At 42.0% G+C, this 20,632-nt stretch overlaps 1 protein-coding gene across 1 annotated transcript; it reads right to left on the bottom strand.

Annotated features, from left to right (window-relative positions):
- Nucleotides 1-14,497: 14,497 nt before the first annotated feature.
- LOC148849573 (pentatricopeptide repeat-containing protein At1g62350-like) lies at nt 14,498-18,657 on the bottom strand. Its single transcript, XM_088952053.1, has 2 exons — nt 17,595-18,657; nt 14,498-15,000 (listed from the first exon to the last, which is right to left on the bottom strand). The coding sequence occupies exons 1-2, from the start codon at nt 17,976-17,978 to the stop codon at nt 14,596-14,598; spliced, it is 789 nt and encodes a 262-aa protein (XP_088808179.1). The 5' UTR covers nt 17,979-18,657; the 3' UTR covers nt 14,498-14,595.
- Between the last annotated feature and the right edge of the window lie 1,975 nt (nt 18,658-20,632).

The raw sequence follows: 20,632 nt of genomic DNA on the forward strand, positions 1-20,632 counted from the left end.
AAAGTAGTATACAAAATATAAGAGAAAATCCATGATGAGGGAAAGATATGGTATCGAAAGAGTTTTGACTAATTAAAATCCACCCATGAATTTTGATAAATAACACCTGATTGGCTGACATGTTTATGATACCAATCGATTGGTAGAAAAATTTTCAGATATCATATCTTTCTCATATCATAGTCGAACCCCAAATATAAATAATTATTAATTATTTAAAAAATTAAATATAAAACAATTGTATACTCTGATGTATTTCTATAGTTTAGCTTTCGCTTAACAAATCATGTGCATCGCACGGGTCCCCACTAGTACAAATATGTAAGGTACAAACCTTATATTTTATGTTATTTTGTATGCATTTGTACTATACACATTTCTATATGTGTTCTTCCCAAACTTACATGTCGAAACAACTCTGAAGATAAAGCCAAAAAACAAGGTAAAGGATTAAACAAGCATGCCCACTTTAAGCTTAGATAACATAAATCATTAATGACAATAGTGTCACTAAAATTAGAACAAAACAATGTGCTCTCTATTATTTCTTAAATCCAGATAGGAAAAAGAGTGCTGAAAGAATCGAAACGAGAGAAAACTAAAAACCATGAGAGCTAAGAGGGCTTCTTCGGTCCATCTTTGGATCTCTCGAAGAACATCGATTGTATTTACTTAACCAACCACCCAACCTTCGATTCCATCATGAGCTCAAATAAAATCATCATCATTCTTCGCATGCTTCAGTGCTTGAACAGTCTGGAGTGCTTCAGTGCCGATCTAATCTCTTTGCAAGGGTTTCCTATTTTTGCTCAGGTCTCTAGTAGTGATGATCATAGTGCTCTTGGAGCTAGAATATCAAAGGAATAGAGGGTGAGATAAGGTTTTCAAAATCATTAAAGTAGCATTGAAAGATTTGGCACTGGATTTAGGTTTGAGAAGAATAGAAAGTAACTTTTGTTCACATTGTGCCCCTCACTCTTTGGTTATGGATTTTGGAGTCCCACCCCTCTAAGCTAAATGACTTGCTCTAGTTTAGTGATGTGGAGGAAGGAATTTGAATTAAGGAATGCTGCCAATGCCACACATTAATAACTTAACCTGATACCATGCTCTCCCTAATAAAGTAATACTCTATCAAGATTCAAGAGAAAAGAGCCCTATATTCTTTGGATATATGCTACTTCACTACTTGAAGGGAGAAAAAAGATAAATTCCCACTCCTCCTATGCCTCGTCTTGCCTATTGTTCCTCTTGCCAGTCAGAGAAAAACAAAACCCACCTGATTTATTCGACTACAACCATTGATAGTAGTCCAACATCTAATTCAATCTACTTTCTCACACTTTATCACTTATCAAGGCTAATCCTAGGATCCAATATCGTATGCCTTCATCTCTAACCTATCTTTTCTAGTTTTACCATTCATCCATCTAACCATTTACATTTCTGTTATAATTATTTTACATGAACAACATATCTGGCTTTGCAACTCTTTATAGAATTTTCGTTTTAATCCAAAGTAGTACTTACCTATCACATAAGATCCAGGATACACCCATTCAATTCCAATTCTATGGGCGACATCCACTTCAATCTCTCCTTTATTATGAATCATTGAATGAAAGTAATGGAACATGTCACATTAAGTTATCTCTTGGTCTCCAATCCCAAGTGTACCCTAATTTGCACTCCTATTATTATTAGATTTGCATTACATATATTCTATTTGTCTTACTAATTTTAAAACCTCTTGTTTTTAATGTAGTTGCACATAAACCTATTTTTGCATTCAATCTTTTATCAGTTTCAATGGTTAATACTATATACATTAAGCACCATGGGACCTCTTCTTGAAGTCAAGAAGAGATTAAAAAATCCCTATTTCAAAAGCTTTGTTTTTCCAAAAATGTTAGGATATTGTTGAGCCAAGCATGATTGAAGCATTTAAAGAATTCTTTATATTAGACCATTGTTTTAAAAGGCTCTCGAGGTGAGGTTATGAAAAAAGGCATGGCCTCAATAGCCTTAGATTCCACCAACAAGGCTTAGGCCTTGAATTATTTGAGGCTTACGCCTTTGGGCCTTTGGCCTCAAAATGTCTAAGGCTTAGGCCTCAACTATTCACATAGGGGCAAAAATAAATTTATGACAAAAAAAGCCTTTTTCTTACACATTCTGTATGCATTTGTGTATTTGTGTATTTATATGTTTTTTCTTACACATTCTGTATACTAAAAAAGCCTTTTTCAATTTAAAGAATTCTTTATATTAGACCATTATTTAAAAGGCTATTGAGGTGAGGCTATGAAAAAAGGCCTGGCCTCAATAGCCTTAGATCCCATCAACAAGGCTTTGGCCTTGAATTATTTGAGACTTACGCCTTTGGGCCTTTGGCCTCAAAATGTCTAAGGCTTAGGCCTCAACTATTCAACTTGTTAACGTGGAATTTGAAGGTTTACATTGGGGCAAAAATAAATTTATGACAAAAACAAGGCTTCATTTGTATGTATTAATGTAATGAGCAAATAAATAAACATACAAATACACAAATGCATACATAATGTGTAAGAAAATTTGCTTTAATTTTCATGCTTTATTCTTACCCATTCGCCCATTTTATTATTATTTTTATTATTATTATTATTATTATTATTATTATTATTATTATTATTATTTTGATAATTCCCATTTCTTAGTTATCTCATACTTGATATTCTATTTCTTCTAAAGCACATGCATCATATATATGGTCACTCTTCACTAGTGTATATTAGTGCAATAAGTGAATAGGAATGCCTTGTTCTTAAAATAATGTTGGTTCATATTCCTAAATTGAAAATTTTGATAAGGAAAACAGTACAAAACTACTTTGGTAAGATTCTAACCCAACTTGTATTGTATATTTGGGGTACTAATACACCTTTTTAAGCTGTTTTTATAAAAATCTTTTTAAAAATCAGATAATATAAAGCTAACCTTGTAAAATAAAAAAAATAAAAAAAAACTGAAAAAAAAAATTATGCATGGTTCAAAGTGTTGATAATAAATACACCTCTTTCAGCATATTGGGGTGTATGGATACTTTGAACCATGAATCCATGTCTAATATATCATACAAGCCATATAAAATCCTAATTTTATGTTTTCATGTCTTTATTGCTTATGGATTATATCTGATGAGGGGTAATTTGGCACGAGCTAATAAGTAAAGGTCACGTGGACACGATCTGCCTGTAGAATGACAACTCAACAACGGGAGCCTAGTCAGCAGTTTTCAAAGTTTGGATGGTTGGCCACCTCAGCATAAAACCACCTCGGCATAGAGCCATCTTGGCATAGAGTCACCTTGGCATAAAGTCACCTCAGCATAGAGTCACCTCGACATAAAGGCACCTCAGCGCCTAAGCCAGTTCGGGGTCGCATAACGGCATGCCTTATCCTCTCCCCACCTGGATCGGGCAGCGATGAAAAACTTCATTGACTGGTACGTTACCCCCTGACTAAAGCGGAAACGAATCTCATCCACTCAGGCTGAAGATCCTGGAACTATTTCGCCAGACCCATGATAGCTCAGCTATATAAGGGCATCAACCCCTCCAAGGTCCAAGTACGCACGATTACTCACATTCAAGCTCTCTAGCATCCATTCTAGCTAGCAAACACACAAACTACTAACTTAAGCATCGGAGTGACCTCACCGGGTCTTCCACCCCAGTCCCTCTGAGAACTATTTTGCAGATTGATCCAACTCACCACGCAAGTACGTCCAGACAGTTCTCCAACTAGGAGCTTCCAGATCGCGCATCATCAATTGACGCCGCTTGTGGGAAACGATTGAAAGGTCATCCTGATCCTAGTTATAGTTCTAGTTTTCACTCTAACCTCAATGGATTCTTCCAGCAACACCGGGAAAAGCATCGAGTAGAATGCCGCCAGAGGGGCAAGATCAGCGATCAACCTTTCCCCAAGGCCCCACTGTATGTAATGGCCAGTTTACTATTCCCCTTATAGCTTTAGGGGTCCTGTCACTGTTTGTATCACAAGGCACCACGCAGGTGAGCGTCCCGCTCCCCCCAGTGGGCGTGAATTTCTCTGAGCCATTCGTGGTCCCCCTCGGAGTCAAGCGCTCCCAATTTCATGATCTTGTTCAGTGCGTCCGAACAATACAGATCCAAATGCAACAGGTCCAACAGTTTCAACAATATCAGCAGTACTACCTATATCAGTAGTACCAGCAGTAGTTCCCACCATTGCAGCCGAACCAATAGCCAATTCCACCTCGACACCCAGGATTACGACAAAGCCAGAACCATAACCGGCCCAGAACCAGCTAGAACATCCGCCAATCCTCCCTTCGGGGTGAGGGGACCTCACAGGTGCCAGTCCCTCCTAGGGGTCAGACTCCACCTCATGGGAGGAGGGACGATCAACATACTCCCCCAATATCACAAGGAAACCTTAGAAATAGGCCTGAGGATAGCCAGATCTACGGGTCCAACCCGCCATGGCACTCCCAGTAAGAGAACAATGGATCGCGAGGAGATAACAACCAGCCCGAAGCCAGAGGCACGAACTCAAGGCTAGTCCCTTCCGTGCCTTGTGATAGCTGGTACGAACTCCACAATCAGGAGAACTTGACGAGAAGGAACCAAGACCCACCCTGGGACAATGTTCATGACAATGCCGACATACTAGACCAGACCGAGGTCAGCAGCACCAACATCGAGCCAGTGAAGAAGCAACAATGGCGACGCCACAAGACTGACGCTCCTCGGCCAGAAATAGCCCACCAGCGAAGCCAAGCCAACAATGGCGAGCTATTCACTGCACATTTCATTACTAGTAAAAAATGCCCAAAGTCACAAGAGAGCCTCCTGAACGTGGTTCAGAGGGAAGGAGAGTCAATCAAAAGCTACATCAAGCGCTTCAACGAAACTTGCCTGCAGATATTGGACCTCGATCCAGCAGTGCGTGTCATAGCAGCGAAGAATGGAATCACCCATAGAGAGTTCAAGTGGCATGTGATAGCCAACAAACCAAAAGATATCATCGAATTTCTTAAATTGGCAAACCAGTTCATCGGTACCAAAGAGGAGATTAACCAGAAGACTGATAATCCACGGACTAAAAAGAGGAAAAGGGAGAATGAAGGGATGAGCAACGGTGGGCAAAAAAGGAAGAAGAGTAAGTCCCCAAACATAGGAAGAAGCAAGTCAAGAAGCAGGTCCCCATCGCGCGGCCACAAGTCAGGTCGGCATTTCAGGACTTCGCTAGTAGATATAACGAACTACACACCTCTAAATGCTAAGCGAGGAGAGATCTTAATGATCATTAAGGACTCCTCCTTTGTCAGATGACTGCCCGGGCTAAGGGGAGACCCAACAACAAGAAACCCGAATGTCTTCTGCCATTTCCACCGAGATCATGGGCACAACGCGAAAAATTGTAGGAATCTCCGTGACGAGATCGAAGAGCTTATTCGCCACGGGTACCTGAAGAATTACATCCTGTGAAAGGAGAGAGGGCAGGCAAACCAACAGGGGGATCCTTAGAAGACCAAGATGAGGAATGCCCCTGAGACAAGTAGACAGAATGAGCAGCCACCTCGACAGCTACCAGAGGAGAGGCCAGTTCGTGGAGTGATCAATATGATCACTAGAGGGTCCATCATCGCGGGATGTACATTAGCAGCTAGGAGGACTTCAGTCCGCAAATTAAAGAATGAAGGTGAAAACCCGGCAATGTGACCTCGACTCAAAGAACCTATCTACCTCACCGAGGACGATGCGCGCAGGATCCAATACCCGCATGATGATGATTTAGTAGTGAATCTAAGGATCAACGACTTTGAGGTGAAACACATTCTAGTGGACTCAGGTAGCTTAACAGACATACTCTTCAAGGAGGCTTTCAAAAAATTACAGTTATAGTAGAGCGATCTGAAATCGGCAGATACACCACTGATAGGGTTTAGTGGCGAAGAGGTCAAGCCTCTTGGTCGAGTCACAGTACCCGTGGAGGTAGGCACATGGCCGAACATTGTACGATTTGAGCACACATTCCTGATGGTCACAACTCTGTCCCCCTACAATGTGATAGTAGGTCGGCCTATCACACACGTTTTACGTATGATAGTGTCCACTTACTACTTAGTGATGAAGTTTCCAACTGACTACGGCATGGGGGTCGTAAGAGGTGACCAGCTAAAATCCCGTAAATGTTACGTGGCCGCTCTGAAAGAAAAAGCAAAGCTAGTGGAAGACATCAAACTCGAGCAACCAGCAAAGTACACCGAAGAGCGAGCTGCCCCGAAAGAAGAAAAGGTCCACATACTGGTCTCTGATGCCAAACCAACCAGAACTCTTCAAATCGGTGCCTCGATCAGCGAGCCACTTTGAACTCAACTATCAGGCCAATAAGACAAAAGAAACGCAACGTCACCCAGGAATGATGGAGGGTAGTCGATGAGGAGGTCGGGAAGCTCCTCACAATAGACTTCATCAGGGAAGTCTACCCGAGCTAGGTGGCCAACCCAGTTCTGGTGAAGAAGGCCAACGATAAGTGGTGCATGTGCGTTGACTACACCGACCTGAATAGAGCCTGCCCGAAAGACTGTTTTCCACTGCCCAAGATTGACCGTGTAGGGACGCAACCTTAGGGCATGAGTTGCTAAGTTTTTTGGATGCCTATTCCGGTTACAACCAGACTAGGATGGATCCTACTGACCAGGACAAGACCGCATTTGTAACTGACCTCGGGCTATACTATTATAAGGTTATGCCCTTTGGATTGAAAAACGTTGGGGCAACATTCTAGTGCCTTGTAAATAAAGTTTTTGAGTCGTTAATCGGCAATAAAGTAAAATGTTATGTTGATGATATGGTCATGAAGACCCACTTTTCGAATTCTTTGTTAATCTATTTAAATGATGTTTTTCAAATTTTAAGAAAATATAATATGAAATTAAATTCGAATAAGTGTGTCTTCAGAGTCACTTCGGGTAAATTCTTAAGCTACATAGTCAACTGACATGGTATCGAAGCCAACCCCAAAAAAATAAAGGCAATCCTAGATATGAGACCACCTCAGAAAATAAAAGAAGTCCAGAGGTTGACTGGCCGGGTCGTAGCCCTCAGCCATTTCATGTCTAAATCGGCGGCCCGATGCATCCCCTTTTTTAAAGCAATAAAAAAGGGCAAGAATTTCGAATCGACCGAAGAGGGCCATCTCGCCTTTGACGAGCTGAAAAGGTACCTAAGTACCGCACCGGTTTTAACTTGAGTTGAGAAAGGGGACAAGTTAAAACTATACCTCTCCGCGAGTGACAAAGTAGTTAGTTCGGTACTAATCAAAGAAGTAGATCGGGTCCAATGACCCATCTACTATGTTAGCGAAGTTTTGTAGAATGTAGAGACTAGGTATCTGGAGATCGAGAAACAAGCATATGCACTGGTCATAGCAGCCTGGAAACTATGCCCATACTTCCAGACTCACACTATCGTTGTTCTCACCAATAGACCCCTGAGGTAGATGGTTCTCAAGCTTGAGGTGTTTGGAAGATTAACGCGTTGATCACCGGGCTAAACTTAGCAAAGGAAATGAAAGCAAAGCACCTAGTTGTATGCAACGATTCACAACTTGGGGTCAACCAAGTCATTGACGACTATGAAGCCTACAACCCAACTATGGAAGCCTACCTGGCCAAAGTTAGAGAGATCCTGCATAGCTTCAGTTCCTATTTCATCAGGCAAATTCCAAGGTCTGAGAACGCTAAGGCCGATGCCTTATCACACCTAACGAGCACGAGAGACAACACTATGCAAACTATGTACATAGAGGACCTACCTCGGCCCAGCATTCTCGGGGGGCAGAAAAGGTCACTCCTGTGTTGCAAGCAGAACCGAGCTGTATCGACTCACTCACCGATTACCTGCTCCACGGGACCTTATCGGTAGAACACAATGCAGCTCGAAAGGTAGAGAGTCAATCAGCCAAGTATGTCCTCATAGACGAACGACTATATAGGAGATCCTTCATGCTCCCCTACCTACACTGCCTACAACCCTCAGAAGCTAAGCTTGTACTTCGCGACACTAATGAAGGATTGTGCGATGGACACTTGGGGGGCAGAGCCCTCACACAGAAAGTATTAAGGCAAGGCTACTATTGGCCCACAATGAAGGTAGGTGCACTTGAGCTCGTTAAGAAGTGTGACAGATGTCAGAGGCATGCCAATATTCACCATCAACCTACTACCAATCTAAAGTACCTTACCAGCCCTTCGCGTAGTGGGGAATCGACATCCTCGATCTTTTCCCGCTGGCAACCAAGCAAAGGAAGTTCCTGGTTGTGGCAATAGATTACTTTACGAAGTGAGTAGAAGTCGAGTCCCTAATAACCATCACAGATCGTAACATACAGAATTTCTTTTGGAGGAACATAGTATGTCGCTTTGGACTACCCCAGGTGCTGATATATGATAATGGGAAGAAGTTCGAAGATATTAAGTTCCAAAACTGGTGTGCCAAGATGGGGATCCAACAAAACTTCACCTCGGTGGCACACCCTCAAGCGAACGGACAAGCAGAAGTAACTAACAGGGTGATACTTCATGGATTGAAAGCTTGCCTAGCCCGAGCAAATGGATTCTGGATGGGTGAACTACCTAGTGTCCTTTGGGCCTACCGAACTACTGTCAAGACCGCAACAGGTGAGACCCTCTTCAACCTCACATATGGTATAGAGGTGGTGATCCTGGTAAAGATCGAGGTACCCACATTGTGACTTGAGGCTTATGATGAGGAAGCAAACGATGACGAGCTTCGTACCAACCTGGACTTGGTAGAGGAGGTGCAAGACCTGGCCTACATTCGGATGTGACATACCAGCAGAGAGTAGCTCGATACTATAATGCCCAGGTCAAGAAGCAGCAGTTTCATGTCGGCGACCTAGTCCTCCAGAAAGTTATCGTACCGTATAAGATAGGTGTTCGGGGAAGGCATGTATGAACTTGAGACTTTGGAAGGGAAGCAGGTACCTCGAGCTTGGAATATTGATAACCTAAGAAGGTACTACTTATGACTCCACGACTCCAAGGTAAAATTCCTCTAAGTCTATGGGACCACCGAACTGGCAAAAAAAATGACAAGCTAGAGAGAGGACTATGAGTCACTCGCAAAAGCCTAAGGGCCACGATGCCGAGCTGACAGAAGATTTCGACACTACAATAAGTCCTAGTCACCTCTTCAGCATAGGCAGACTTCGTCCCAATCACCTCTTCGGCATGGGCAGAGAAGTGCTAGTCACCTCTTCAGCATAGGCTGTTTATGATCCAGTCGCCTCTTCAGCATGGGCTCATTAAAACCCAGTCGCTTTAGCATGGGTAGGGCAAAGTAGCTCGGGTGCAGATAGGTCAGGCATGCATACCCTACAGCGTCTGCTCACCCCGACATACAATAACAATTGTTCCTATTCGAGTTCGGGAGTAATCTCGAGTTTGGGAGAAATCTACACTTAGGAGAATTTTTGCACACAAGGAGTTTTGCAAAGTACTTGTATTTCATTGATAAAATGCTTCAAGTACATAGTGAAAAAAAAGAGAGAAGATTACAATTGTTTAGCCGAACTCAGAGGTTCGGAACATCAAGTATTTACAGGGGGGTCCAAGAAAAGAGGCATCATTTAGTTCAGGGCTCCTCATCTACAACGGAGGCTTCAGTAAGCGGATCTATCTCCATGTGATCCTCGGCGACGTCGGCCTCCTCCTCTTTCGTCGTCTCGTCATCGAGCAGGTCATCGTCGCTTTCCGCCTCGGAGTCTAGATCCTTGGCGGCTTCAACAGCCATCTCCTTGGTGATCTTAGACGTGGTGATGGCACCGAGGTCGAGGTGGGGAAATTCACGTTGGGTCAACCACCTACTGAGCTTGAACCCCTTACGGTAGCCCACTGTCCCAGCCTCGACCAATCACTTTCGAAGCTCCGCCGAAGACTTGTACTCCTCAACCACCTTGACTTTGGCCTCCTCCAACGCTTGAAGTAGGATTTCAGTCTGCTCTTTCACGTGAGCCATGAGGTTCCCATTCTCTCTCTTCAGTGCGGCCTTACGCTCCTCAAGCTACTTTTTCTCTGCCTCGAGCTCCTTCTTCTCCGTCATTAGCAGAGTCAATAGCTCCTTCTTAACTCGTGCATCGTTTTTCAGCTGGTTAATCTCACTACTATATAAGTTGAGCTCGGAGTGGGCACTTCGGGAGGACTCCTCGGCTTCGAGAGCTCGCTTTAAGTTCACCTCGGGCTGATAGGCCAAGGCATGGATAGAGGAGTTCATCTACCAAAAGAAGAAAATAAGCATCAGTATGTAGAAAAATCTAAGGCAACTTGAAAGCTAAGTTTAAGTACATACCACCATACAATGTGTGGTTGCTCGGGCCCTGAGCTAAGCAACCGGCAAGTCAGCCCAACGAGCGACCTCCTCAGCAAACACCGCGTCCTTTCTCTTGAGAAGGCTGAACTTTGGAGTCAAAATGCTCCATACCGAAGTATCGCTGCCCGAAGAGGTGAAGGTCGTTGGAACGGGCTCTAAAGACATGGTCTCCTCGAGTACGCGGGGTGGAGTGGCCTTGCCCGGGTCCTCCTCAACCAAATCAATTATGGGAGGCTGTTTGGCGATGGGTGGGGGTGTTCGGGCGCAGAGGCGACAACCTCAGTGGTGGTGATCTCAGTTTGGAGGTGAGCCTTCTTGGAGGCCCTTTTCTTCTTCTTCCCCTTTTGCATGCTTCCAAAGAGTTCATCGATAGGGATGTCATCTATGGCAACTACGGAAAATAATGAACTAAGTCAGATACAACACCGAAGTAAAACAAACGGAAAAAATACAACAAGTAGCGACCTACCAGGAGGGCTTAGACTGGATTGGACGAGTTTCTCCTCAGTCACAAAGTTTTTGAACTTTAGGCTGAGCTTCTCCCAAGATCGGACCTCCTCCCTTGTCTTCGGGTCCAATCTGATGTCGAGGTCCTAGATGGCTGCCCTCCAGTGAGCCAGGAATGGCCATCCTCGGTGTTAAGAACCACGAAATAGCACCTCTTCCAGGCCGGAACCTTGTTAGGGAGCTCGTGCAACGACTTGTACCCGAAGCGAGGAGACATATGGTAACTTCGCTTGTGCTCAGATAGAACGCAGGCCAAGTTCTTCTTGATGGAAAGGATCGATGAGAAGATGTCGAGGTCTAGGGGACGGTTGTAATCGTTGAAAAGGGAAATGGTACCTACGATGTTATGGATGGAGTTTGGGTGTAGATGGTCTATGGCAATGCCAAAGAATTTAATGACTTCGACTATAAAAGGGTGGAGTGGGAGATGCAGACTGGCTACAAGCTGCTCCTCGAAGACCACGATCTCGTTGTGACCATTATCCCAAGGAAAGTTGCCTAAGCGAATACTATATACAAAGTCATTGGGGGTCTATACCGAGCTACTAAGGATAGGAGCATATCCGCTGTCATTGTAGACGGACTGAAGTTGTTTGGCAGGTGACCTCAATGTGAGGTGAAGGCTGATTTACCAGAAGCTTCTCACTTTCACCGAGGTGAGCCCGCCTCGGATTGATTGGAGTCTGCATCCTATGCCGAGGTACCCACCTCAGCCCCAGCAGACTCACTGCTCCCATCTAGAAGGCTATCTAAGATAGGGCTAGACATATTAATGGAAAGGACAACGGAATCAAAAGCAAAGGGAGACGCACTCACCAAAAGAAGACCGAAGAAAGTGAGACGACCTTGGACCTAGGAATAGCTAACACCGAACTGGGACACTTGAACGTGACCTCAAGGATTTTGGATTTGTAGTTTTGTGGTGAAGAAAATGAGCCCTTTGGCCCCTATTTATAACCAGTATATCCGGGAATCAACGGTCAAGATCTACACGATCCAACGGCTCCTAGGAAAACCGGCTACACGCCTCCCAAGGTTGAAATCAGTTTAGCGCACGTTTTGGCATCCGTGGAGACTATAATCAGCTTGACGTCTGTGCGTACCTAGTACACGATCTGGGTCACTTCTTGTTTGAGCCAACGATCGAACATGTCCAACCAACGATCCGCCCTCCACATCACTTGGACTTCATGCCAAATCCACCTAGGCTTGTCATGAACTCCCCGCGCCGGGTCAGGAGCCCTGGCATGAAGAGTGGGGGGCAATTGATGAGGGGTAATTTGGCATGACCTAGTAAGTAAAGGTCACGTGGACGCGATATGCCTGTAGAATGACAACTCAGCAAGGAGAGTCTAGTCAACAGTTTTCAGAGTTTGGATGTTCAGCCACCTCGGCATAGAGCCACCTCAACATAAAGTCACCTCGGCATAGAGTCACCTTGGTGCTTAAGCCAGTTCGGGGCCCAGGAACTGAGGTGACACGTAATAGATTCCAGAAGCTTCCTAGTGGAATCCGAACATCATGGGATCACGCCACATAACGGCAAGCCCTATCCTCTCCCCGCCCGAATCGGGCGGCGACAATAAACTTCATTGACTGGTACGTTACCCCCCGACTAAAGCGGAAACGGATCTCATTCACTCAGGCCGAAGATCCCATAACCGTTTCGCCAGATCCATGATAGCTCAGGTATATAAGGGCATCAACCCCTCTAGGGTCTAGGTACGTGCAATTACTCACATTCAAGCTCTCTAGCATCCATACTAGCTCACAAACACACAGAATACTGACTTAAGCATTGGAGCGACCTCATTGGGTCTTCCACCCCTATTCCTCTAAGCACTATTTTGCAGATTGATCCAGCTCACCATGCAAGTACGTCCAAGCAGTCCTCCAACTAGGAGCTTCTAGATCGCACATTATCATTATCCTTTTCTTTTTGTTTTTTTTTTTTTTTGTTGCTCAAGGCTTACGCCTCAAAATGCCTTAAGGCTTACACCTCACCCTTATGAGACACAACCACCTCCCCTCCACCTATAGCCTTTTAAAACCTTGTATCAGACTGCAACCATCATGAAGCGTCAAATGTAAGTTTTGAGACCTTGTTTGTGTATGGGCGATGCTCTTTCTATTAATTATGCAAGTTTTGCATTGCTACTTTTTTATGAAAGAATAGGCTCCCTTGCCATTTCATGTAGGTGTAAGAAAATTTGCTTTATTTTTCATGCTTTATTCTTACCCATTTGCCCATTTTATTATTATTATTATTATTATTACTATTATTATTATTATTATTATTATTATTTTCATAATTCTCATATTCTCAGTTATCTCATACTTGATATTCTATTTCTTCTAAAGCACATGCATCATATATATGGTCACTCTTCACTAATGCATATTAGCACAAGAAGTGAATAGGAATGCCTTGTTCTTAAAACAATGTTGGTTCATATTCCTAAATTGAAAAGTTTGATAAGGAAAAAAGTACAAAACTACTTTTGTAAGATTCTAACCCAAGTTGTATTGTATACTTGGGGTACTAATACCCCTTTTTTAAGGTGTTTTTATAAAAATCTTTTTAAAAATCAAATAATATAAAACTAACCTTGTAAAATAAAAAAAAAAAAAATTATGCATGGCTCAAAGTGTTGATAATAAATACACCTTTTTCAGCATATTGGGGTGTATGGATACTTTGAACCATGAATCTATATCTAATATATCATACAAGTCATATAAGATATTAATTTTATGTTTTCATGTCTTTATTGTTTATGGATTATATCCTTTTCTTTTTTTATTTGTTTTGCTCAAGGCTTACGCCTCAAAACGCCTTGAGGCTTACACCTCACCCCTATGAGGCACAACCGCCTCCCCTCCACCTTTAGCCTTTTAAATCCTTGTATCAGACTGCAACCATCATGAAGCATCAAATGTAAGTTTTGAGACCTTGTTTGTGTATGGGCAATGCTCTTTCTATTAATTATGCAGGTGTTGCATTGCTACTTTTTGATGAAATAACAGGCTTCCTTGCCATTTCATTTATGCCCTTAAAGCCGAGATCTCCTATTGTTGCTTAAGTTCATGCTATTTTGTTAGAGTTATGGTTGATCAAATCCTTGGGAGTGGAAAATTTTATGGTGAATTCAAATTATCTTGAACTTATAAGAAGTGTCTCCCCAAGTATCCTCCTTTGAGTGACATTTGGGCATTTCTTTTTGGGGAAAATCTATGATACGTGAAAGATATAGTATAAGAAGAATTTTGACCAATCAAAATCCACCCATGAATTTTGATAAATAACACCTAATTAGCTACCAAGTTTATGATTCTAGTTGACTGGTCAAAAGTTTTTCAAATATCATATCTTTTATATATCATAGTTGAACCAAGTATACTTTGGCTGAAGGAAAGTAATTTAAAATGTTTGTTTTGTTCATGTAACCAAGGAGTTAAACAAGATTACTCATTTTCTAGCCACTCAGAATTGTGAAAAAGGAGAATGGCTTGTGGTATTTCCCTCTTGGCTTTAGTTTTGTTCCAAATCTCTGATGTATCAAGGCATGTTTCTTCTAAATGAAAAACTTTCACTTGATTACCAAAGGAAAAAAAGAAGGTATTAAGGAATTTTACATTGTGTTTTAATTGTATACAAGTTTCACAGTCAATTACAAATCAAAGATGTATCTTCCTTCTCTTGTAAGAATTCCAGAGATCCACCATAATATTTCTTGGCTTCTTGTCTTACGATAGTTGAAAGCCCTGTTTCTCCTTTTGATTCTAAACCATTTATCAAGATTTTAAATGTCGATTTATCAGGTTCACATTCCACCACTTTCATGAGGTGGAAACACTCCATCACAAGTTCAACGATGCTAAAATCCATAAAAGTTTGCAATAGAGCATTGAATGCCTCAAGATCAGCCTCCAGATTGCTTTCCATTTTCATATACAAGAAAACACGCTCAACCATTTCAAACAAGCCATTATTTGCCAACACCTTAATCATACCAGCATACACTAGCACCTGAGGCTTATACCAATACTCCTTTCGAATATCTTCAAATACCTAAATCATGAAAAATAAATCAGTCATTAATAATGTTAAAACTCATGAATAATGAAATTAACTACTTATTTTAACAACCACTTAAGATTGTTTGGTAATTTACTTTTTAAATCACTTATTATGTTTTTAAATACTTGTTGGAGTGAAAATGTTTGACAAGCTACTTTCTCCATAAGTGTTTATATTGACACAAATAACAATTTTAGTCCTCACTTCACTCATTTTCAATTCAGAAAGATCAAATAGGATTTACTAGAGAACGTGTTCTCAAACATTTTCCTACTTAACACAAATGAATTTGTAAGTAGGAAAGTGTTCTCAAACACTAATATACATTTCCCAAATAACACATCAACTCCAGAACACACAACAAAAAATGTAAAATCGGAAAGATTAAAACACCAACCATCGATAAACAAACAGTTATCGAGTTTATGAACACAAATAGGGGATACCTTTTTCTCGATCCCCGGGGCGGCTTGAGAAAGCTCGGTGGGTTGCTGGGCTTGAAGAAGCCCTTCTCTACGCTTCTTGAGGAGATTGTCCTCCTGTTTGTTTTTTCTTATCTCAACGAGATTGTCTTCTCTCCTCCGCCGAGCCTCGTCTCCATCGACACCAGTTTTGTAGGATTTCTTGCGAACTTCGGTTCGAAGAGACATTGCCACTTGATTTCTCTACCTTTATCTTCTCTCTCTCTCGATTAGTCTGTATTTGTAAAAATCCCTCAAAGAAATGAGAGAGTCGAGTGTTTGTTGGTGTCGAAGAAGAGAGGGAGATGATTGAGTGATGATGTGAAATTAAAACTGCTGCTCAGCTCCAATACGGAGAGATCAAAACTTATATATCATACCTTTCTCCTTGGTGCCATGGCAATGATTTTTAGGATTCTTTTGGATGAATACAGACGAGAAATTCTAGATCTCAAAGCCAGCAGATTATTCTCAAATTTCTGCAAATATGCAGCTGGAGCAACTGCTGTTAATCCCGCCATTGAAGGAGAAAAAACGCAGCACAACAGCGACAGAGATTTTCTATTTTTCTCCGCTCAATCTACCATGTTATTTGTCTCAAGGTAAGAGACGATCAACAGTAGCTTCAATCTGAAACCCAGATCTCCCAACCTACAATGATGGGCCTAAAAATAGGGAAAATGGCGCTTAAACAATGTCAAAAAAATACCCTCGTGCGGGGTATTTTGGATATTAAAAGAAAATAATAGGGATTGGTTCGTCCAATTTTTTTGGAACCAATTTGAAGTCACTTTTTCAAAGAAATATTTCTTCCCTACTTTTTTACCAAACACCCATAAATACACAAAAAACCACTTAACGTGTGGTCTCATGTTTTAAAACAAGTACTTCTCTTAAGTGTTCTCAAACACTACTTAAGGCCTTGGTAAGTTAGTTACCTGAGTAAATGTACTTACCAGGGTAAGTGTTTCCTAAGAAAGACTTATCCGGGTAAGTGCATTTACCCATGTTCTTTTATTTCCCATGTAAATAAGGAAATGGCCATTTTAGCCATAAAAATCCATTATTAAAATGAGCATTTTTGTCCCATTCAAGTGTTGGCAACTATACTCATGTGGGAAAATTATTTACCCACCAGTGATAAGTGGTACCCAGGAAAATAAACTTTCCTTGGTCTCCACATAAATATGAAAAAAGAACATGGGATTCTTGGTCAATGGGATTTTGATTCCCATTGACCAAGTTCCCCGTGTCAAAATCCAGAAAAAGAACGCCCCCTAAAAATAGAAACAAAAAAGAAGAATTTCATGAGTGCTAATATGGAGATGTCAAATTAGTAAGGAACAAACACTTTGATACATCAACACCTTAACCAAGAAAGGGTGATATAATGCCATGGGCCCTAAGAAGGGGTGATGTAAACACTTCTCACATGCCCCATCAATACCAACTAGGATCTTTTATTTTTTTTTATTTTTTAAATAATCAATGTGATTGGCGCTTTTAAGTTGCTTCATCCCCATCCCTCAACACACGCGACCAAGGGAACATCTCCCAATGATAAGTATAAGAAATATTTTCAATGCATGCTGAGATATGCATCTGGGGCGCTAGTGGGGGCCGTGGAGCATTGGTGTGATCTCAAATTAGTATGGCTTTAAGGAGAAATTAACCTAGATAAGGAGAGGTAAAATTAATACATATTTCCTCTAAGAACAACTAAAATTGGAAAATGTTAAAGTTGAACCATGAAAAGGAGTACATCTATTTCCAACAAAAGTACTAATTTGCATTTAATTAAAGAGTAAATAAGTATGTAAGCATCATAAAGATTCCATTTACAGGGATGCAAATGGATCGGATCGGATTTAAATTAGAGTATATTAGAATATATGATAAGATTTGATTTGAATTCGAATCTAATTGATAAGTGGAATCTTCAAATCTGATCCAATCCAGTTTGTTTTCTTTAAAAATTAATAAATTATTAAAAAATAAAATATAAATATAAATATAAATATTTTTAATTATTTTCTTCATATATACATGTATACATGTTTTTCATAAAAAATAAATAAATAATATAAGATGGCAGAGGAATTAAAACGAGAGAAAAAGAAAAACCTTGAGAGCCAGGAGGGCTTCGTTCTGTCTCTGGAGGTCCCGAAGAACAGCGATTATATCCTGCTTGACCAACCGCCTGACCTTGGATTCCATCACGCTTTCCAATAAATCACCATCGTTCTTCGCACGCTTCAACGCTTGAACGGCCTGGATGGCTTCAGTGCTGATCCGACCTCTCTGCAGGGGTTTCCTGTTTTTGCTCCGGTCTCTCATGATGACAATCATAGAGCTCTTGGAGCTAGAATATCGAAGGAACGGAGGGTGAGCTAAGGTTTTCAAAATCGTAAGAGTAGCATTGAAAGATTTCTGGCTGGATTTAGGTTTGAGCACAGTAGAAAGAGAAGTAATTCGCACTGCAGACGCATACATAGCTTGTATTGACATTGTCCCTCTCGCTCTTTGGCTGTGAATTCCGGAGCCCCACCCCTCCAGAGTCCAAACTAAACGACCTGGTTGACGAAGGAATCTGTATTGAGAAAGCTGCCAGCGCCGTAGATCAATAACTCAAATAAACCCACCTTGTCTGTTGATCTTCTTGCCAGTCAGAGAAAAACGAAAACCACCTTTTTTTTTATCCGACTACGGTCATTGACAGCATTCCAACCCTTAATAAGGTTATACCAAATTAATTTAGTCAGATGATCGAGTATTCGGTTTGGGTGGCCTGAGGAAGGATTCCATCATTAAACGCATATACTCTGTGCATACGCATCAAGCCGCTGCTTAACCAGCACTTCTTCCTTCTATACGCCAATGAAGAACAAAAGGCGAGGAAGTAGTAGAACGAAAAGAAAGGAAATTTTGTCGTTACCAAGAACGACTAAGGTTTCAGGTTGCTAGAAGTAAGTTGCTATATCAGAGTAGGGAGAGGGTAATCATGGACGACGGGTGGTTTATGTTGCAGAGTTAAAACTGGGAGGAAGTAAAGCTTGAAAACTAGGGTTTCACTCCGAATGATCAACGGAGAACGAGAGAGAGAGAAGAGAAAATAGAGAGAGAGAGAGAGAGGGAGGACAGGGATTTACACAAAACCAGGATAAGTTTACGGGAAAGTGAAATGACCATTTTGCCTATATGCTTTTCATGTTTTTCTCATGCATGTCAACTCTAACTCAACCGGCTTGGCGGAACGGATGATCGTACTTGTTATACTTGTTTTAACAATTACTTAATGTTATTTGGTAATCCATTTCTTAAATTAGTTGTTATATTTTTAATCACTTATTCCGGTGGAGATATTTGGTGGGATATTTGATAAGTTATTTTGTCATAAGTGTTTATATTGATATAAATAATAATTTTATCCCTCACTTCACCACCTTATCTTTTAGTTCTAGTTCTTATGCATCTAACAGTTGTTTCTACTTGTTCCTTATTAATAGAATTGTGATTAGAGCTCTTTACAAGAGCTTCTTCAGCATCCAGCAACCGTTCACCTCTTCACCTCCATTTGAGTAAAACAACGACCTGAGATGAAACATCTCCTCTCTATGTTTTAGTAGTGTTTGAAAAAGAAGCAAAATTTCAACGTAGGTTCAAACATAGAGGCTAAAACATCTACTAATGAATCAAGAATAGATGGAATAACATCAAATTCTTCTTCGGCTTCACCATTGTTTTTGTTGTACGATCAGAATCACATGAAAGAAAAAAAAAATCCATAACCCAAGAACAAAATAAACCCGCATTCCCCCCATAGGGAAAGGACCCATCTCTTTGATTCACCGTAATTGTTCTTTCAATTAACACTTCTGATGGAGCGCAATCCGGTCGGTCTTAGCTGTCAACCATTTCGCCTCTGACTGGAGCAACGGGGAGCATGAAATGGAGAAGATGAGGAAACTCCGGGGGGAACCCGGTGAGATAACTCCAAAGCTCAAGTTAGTATTCTCTCAAAGGCAAAGTAAAGACCAGATGGTGCAAAGTTCACATACCTTGTTGTTGGGGGTAAGGGGCCTTTTATAACCACTTCGCGCACTCACTCCGAGGCCTCTATCAGGTCGGGTATGATTACATTTGTTTCTGCCAGTTCGGCTATCATCCTTTCTGCTAAGACAAAACCGCCATTGCTCCTTGTCGGAGCCGTCTCTATAACTGGAGATGGCGGTGTCAGGTGGCAGTGACAGGTAGTCGTTTGAAGTGCGGCCGTCAAGCGTCAGATCCCAAGTCAATCAGGTGCGCCTCCCCTGGGTACGAACTTCCTCGGTGTCAGGCATGGTATGGTTTGTTCAGTATGGCATCCTGGAGGCGAAGTGCTGGAGTGGTGAGCGAGGTGAAGTCTTGAGTTCGGAGGTATGTCCTGTATTGCCATAGTGCAGGCCAGTTCGGTGGGGTGAGTCCCAAACTGCTATAACGCAGGCCAGTTCGGTGAGGTGTGTCCCGAACTGCTATAGGGCAGGCCAGTTCGGGTTATTGTCCTTTGAGTTGCTTGGAGCCTAAGGGAGAGTTCAGGCTCCTAGTAGGGAGTTCGGACTGCTGGTAGGGGAGTTCGGTCCGCTGGTTCCTCCCTTTGGTGCTCGCGCCTTAGGGGTGCTTTTGTGCCGAGCTATTACCTTTGCCACGTGTTGCGTAACTATGAGGTCGGGCCAAATCTTCCTTCATCAATTGCCCCCCACTCCTCACGCCAAGGGTCTTGCCCTGGCGCGGGGAGTTTGCAAGGTGGTAGGTGGATTTGTCCCGTTCTTCGAATCTTGATAGCGTGGGGTGCTTTGTTAGGGTTCTTCGCTTTTCTGGAGTGTCAAAAAAGGCGAGAGACGTGCCTACCTGCTTACAAATGCTGACAGACGTGGCGACGCGCGTTTATTCAAATTTCAAAAAAGTGCGCCGTTGGGAGACATGACAGCGGGTCTTTTGATTTTGAAAAAAGCGTGCCACTACCGTTTGGAGGAGATGTGCGCTAACAGTTGTCAGTTATAGAAAGACGTGCACAGCGCATTGTCAGTTTCAAAAAGATGTGCGCTGACATTTCGTCAATTTTAGAGAGACGTACGCCAATCACGTCTCGGTCTCAAGGGACGTGTGGTCAGTACGAATGCAGG

The sequence above is a fragment of the Nelumbo lutea genome, chromosome 6 (genome assembly GCF_056320005.1).
Source record: "Nelumbo lutea isolate HS-2025 chromosome 6, American lotus-T2T, whole genome shotgun sequence".
Lineage (NCBI taxonomy): Eukaryota > Viridiplantae > Streptophyta > Magnoliopsida > Proteales > Nelumbonaceae > Nelumbo > Nelumbo lutea.

Bases quoted from the DNA above. Each gene is read 5' to 3' on its own strand.
- LOC148849573 (XM_088952053.1), bottom strand. From the start codon at position 17,978: ATGTCAATACAAGCTATGTATGCGTCTGCAGTGCGAATTACTTCTCTT. The intron at 15,001-17,594 runs GTTTTTCTTTTT...TTCATGATTTAG, and splicing joins AAGCCCTCCTGGCTCTCAAG to GTATTTGAAGATATTCGAAA.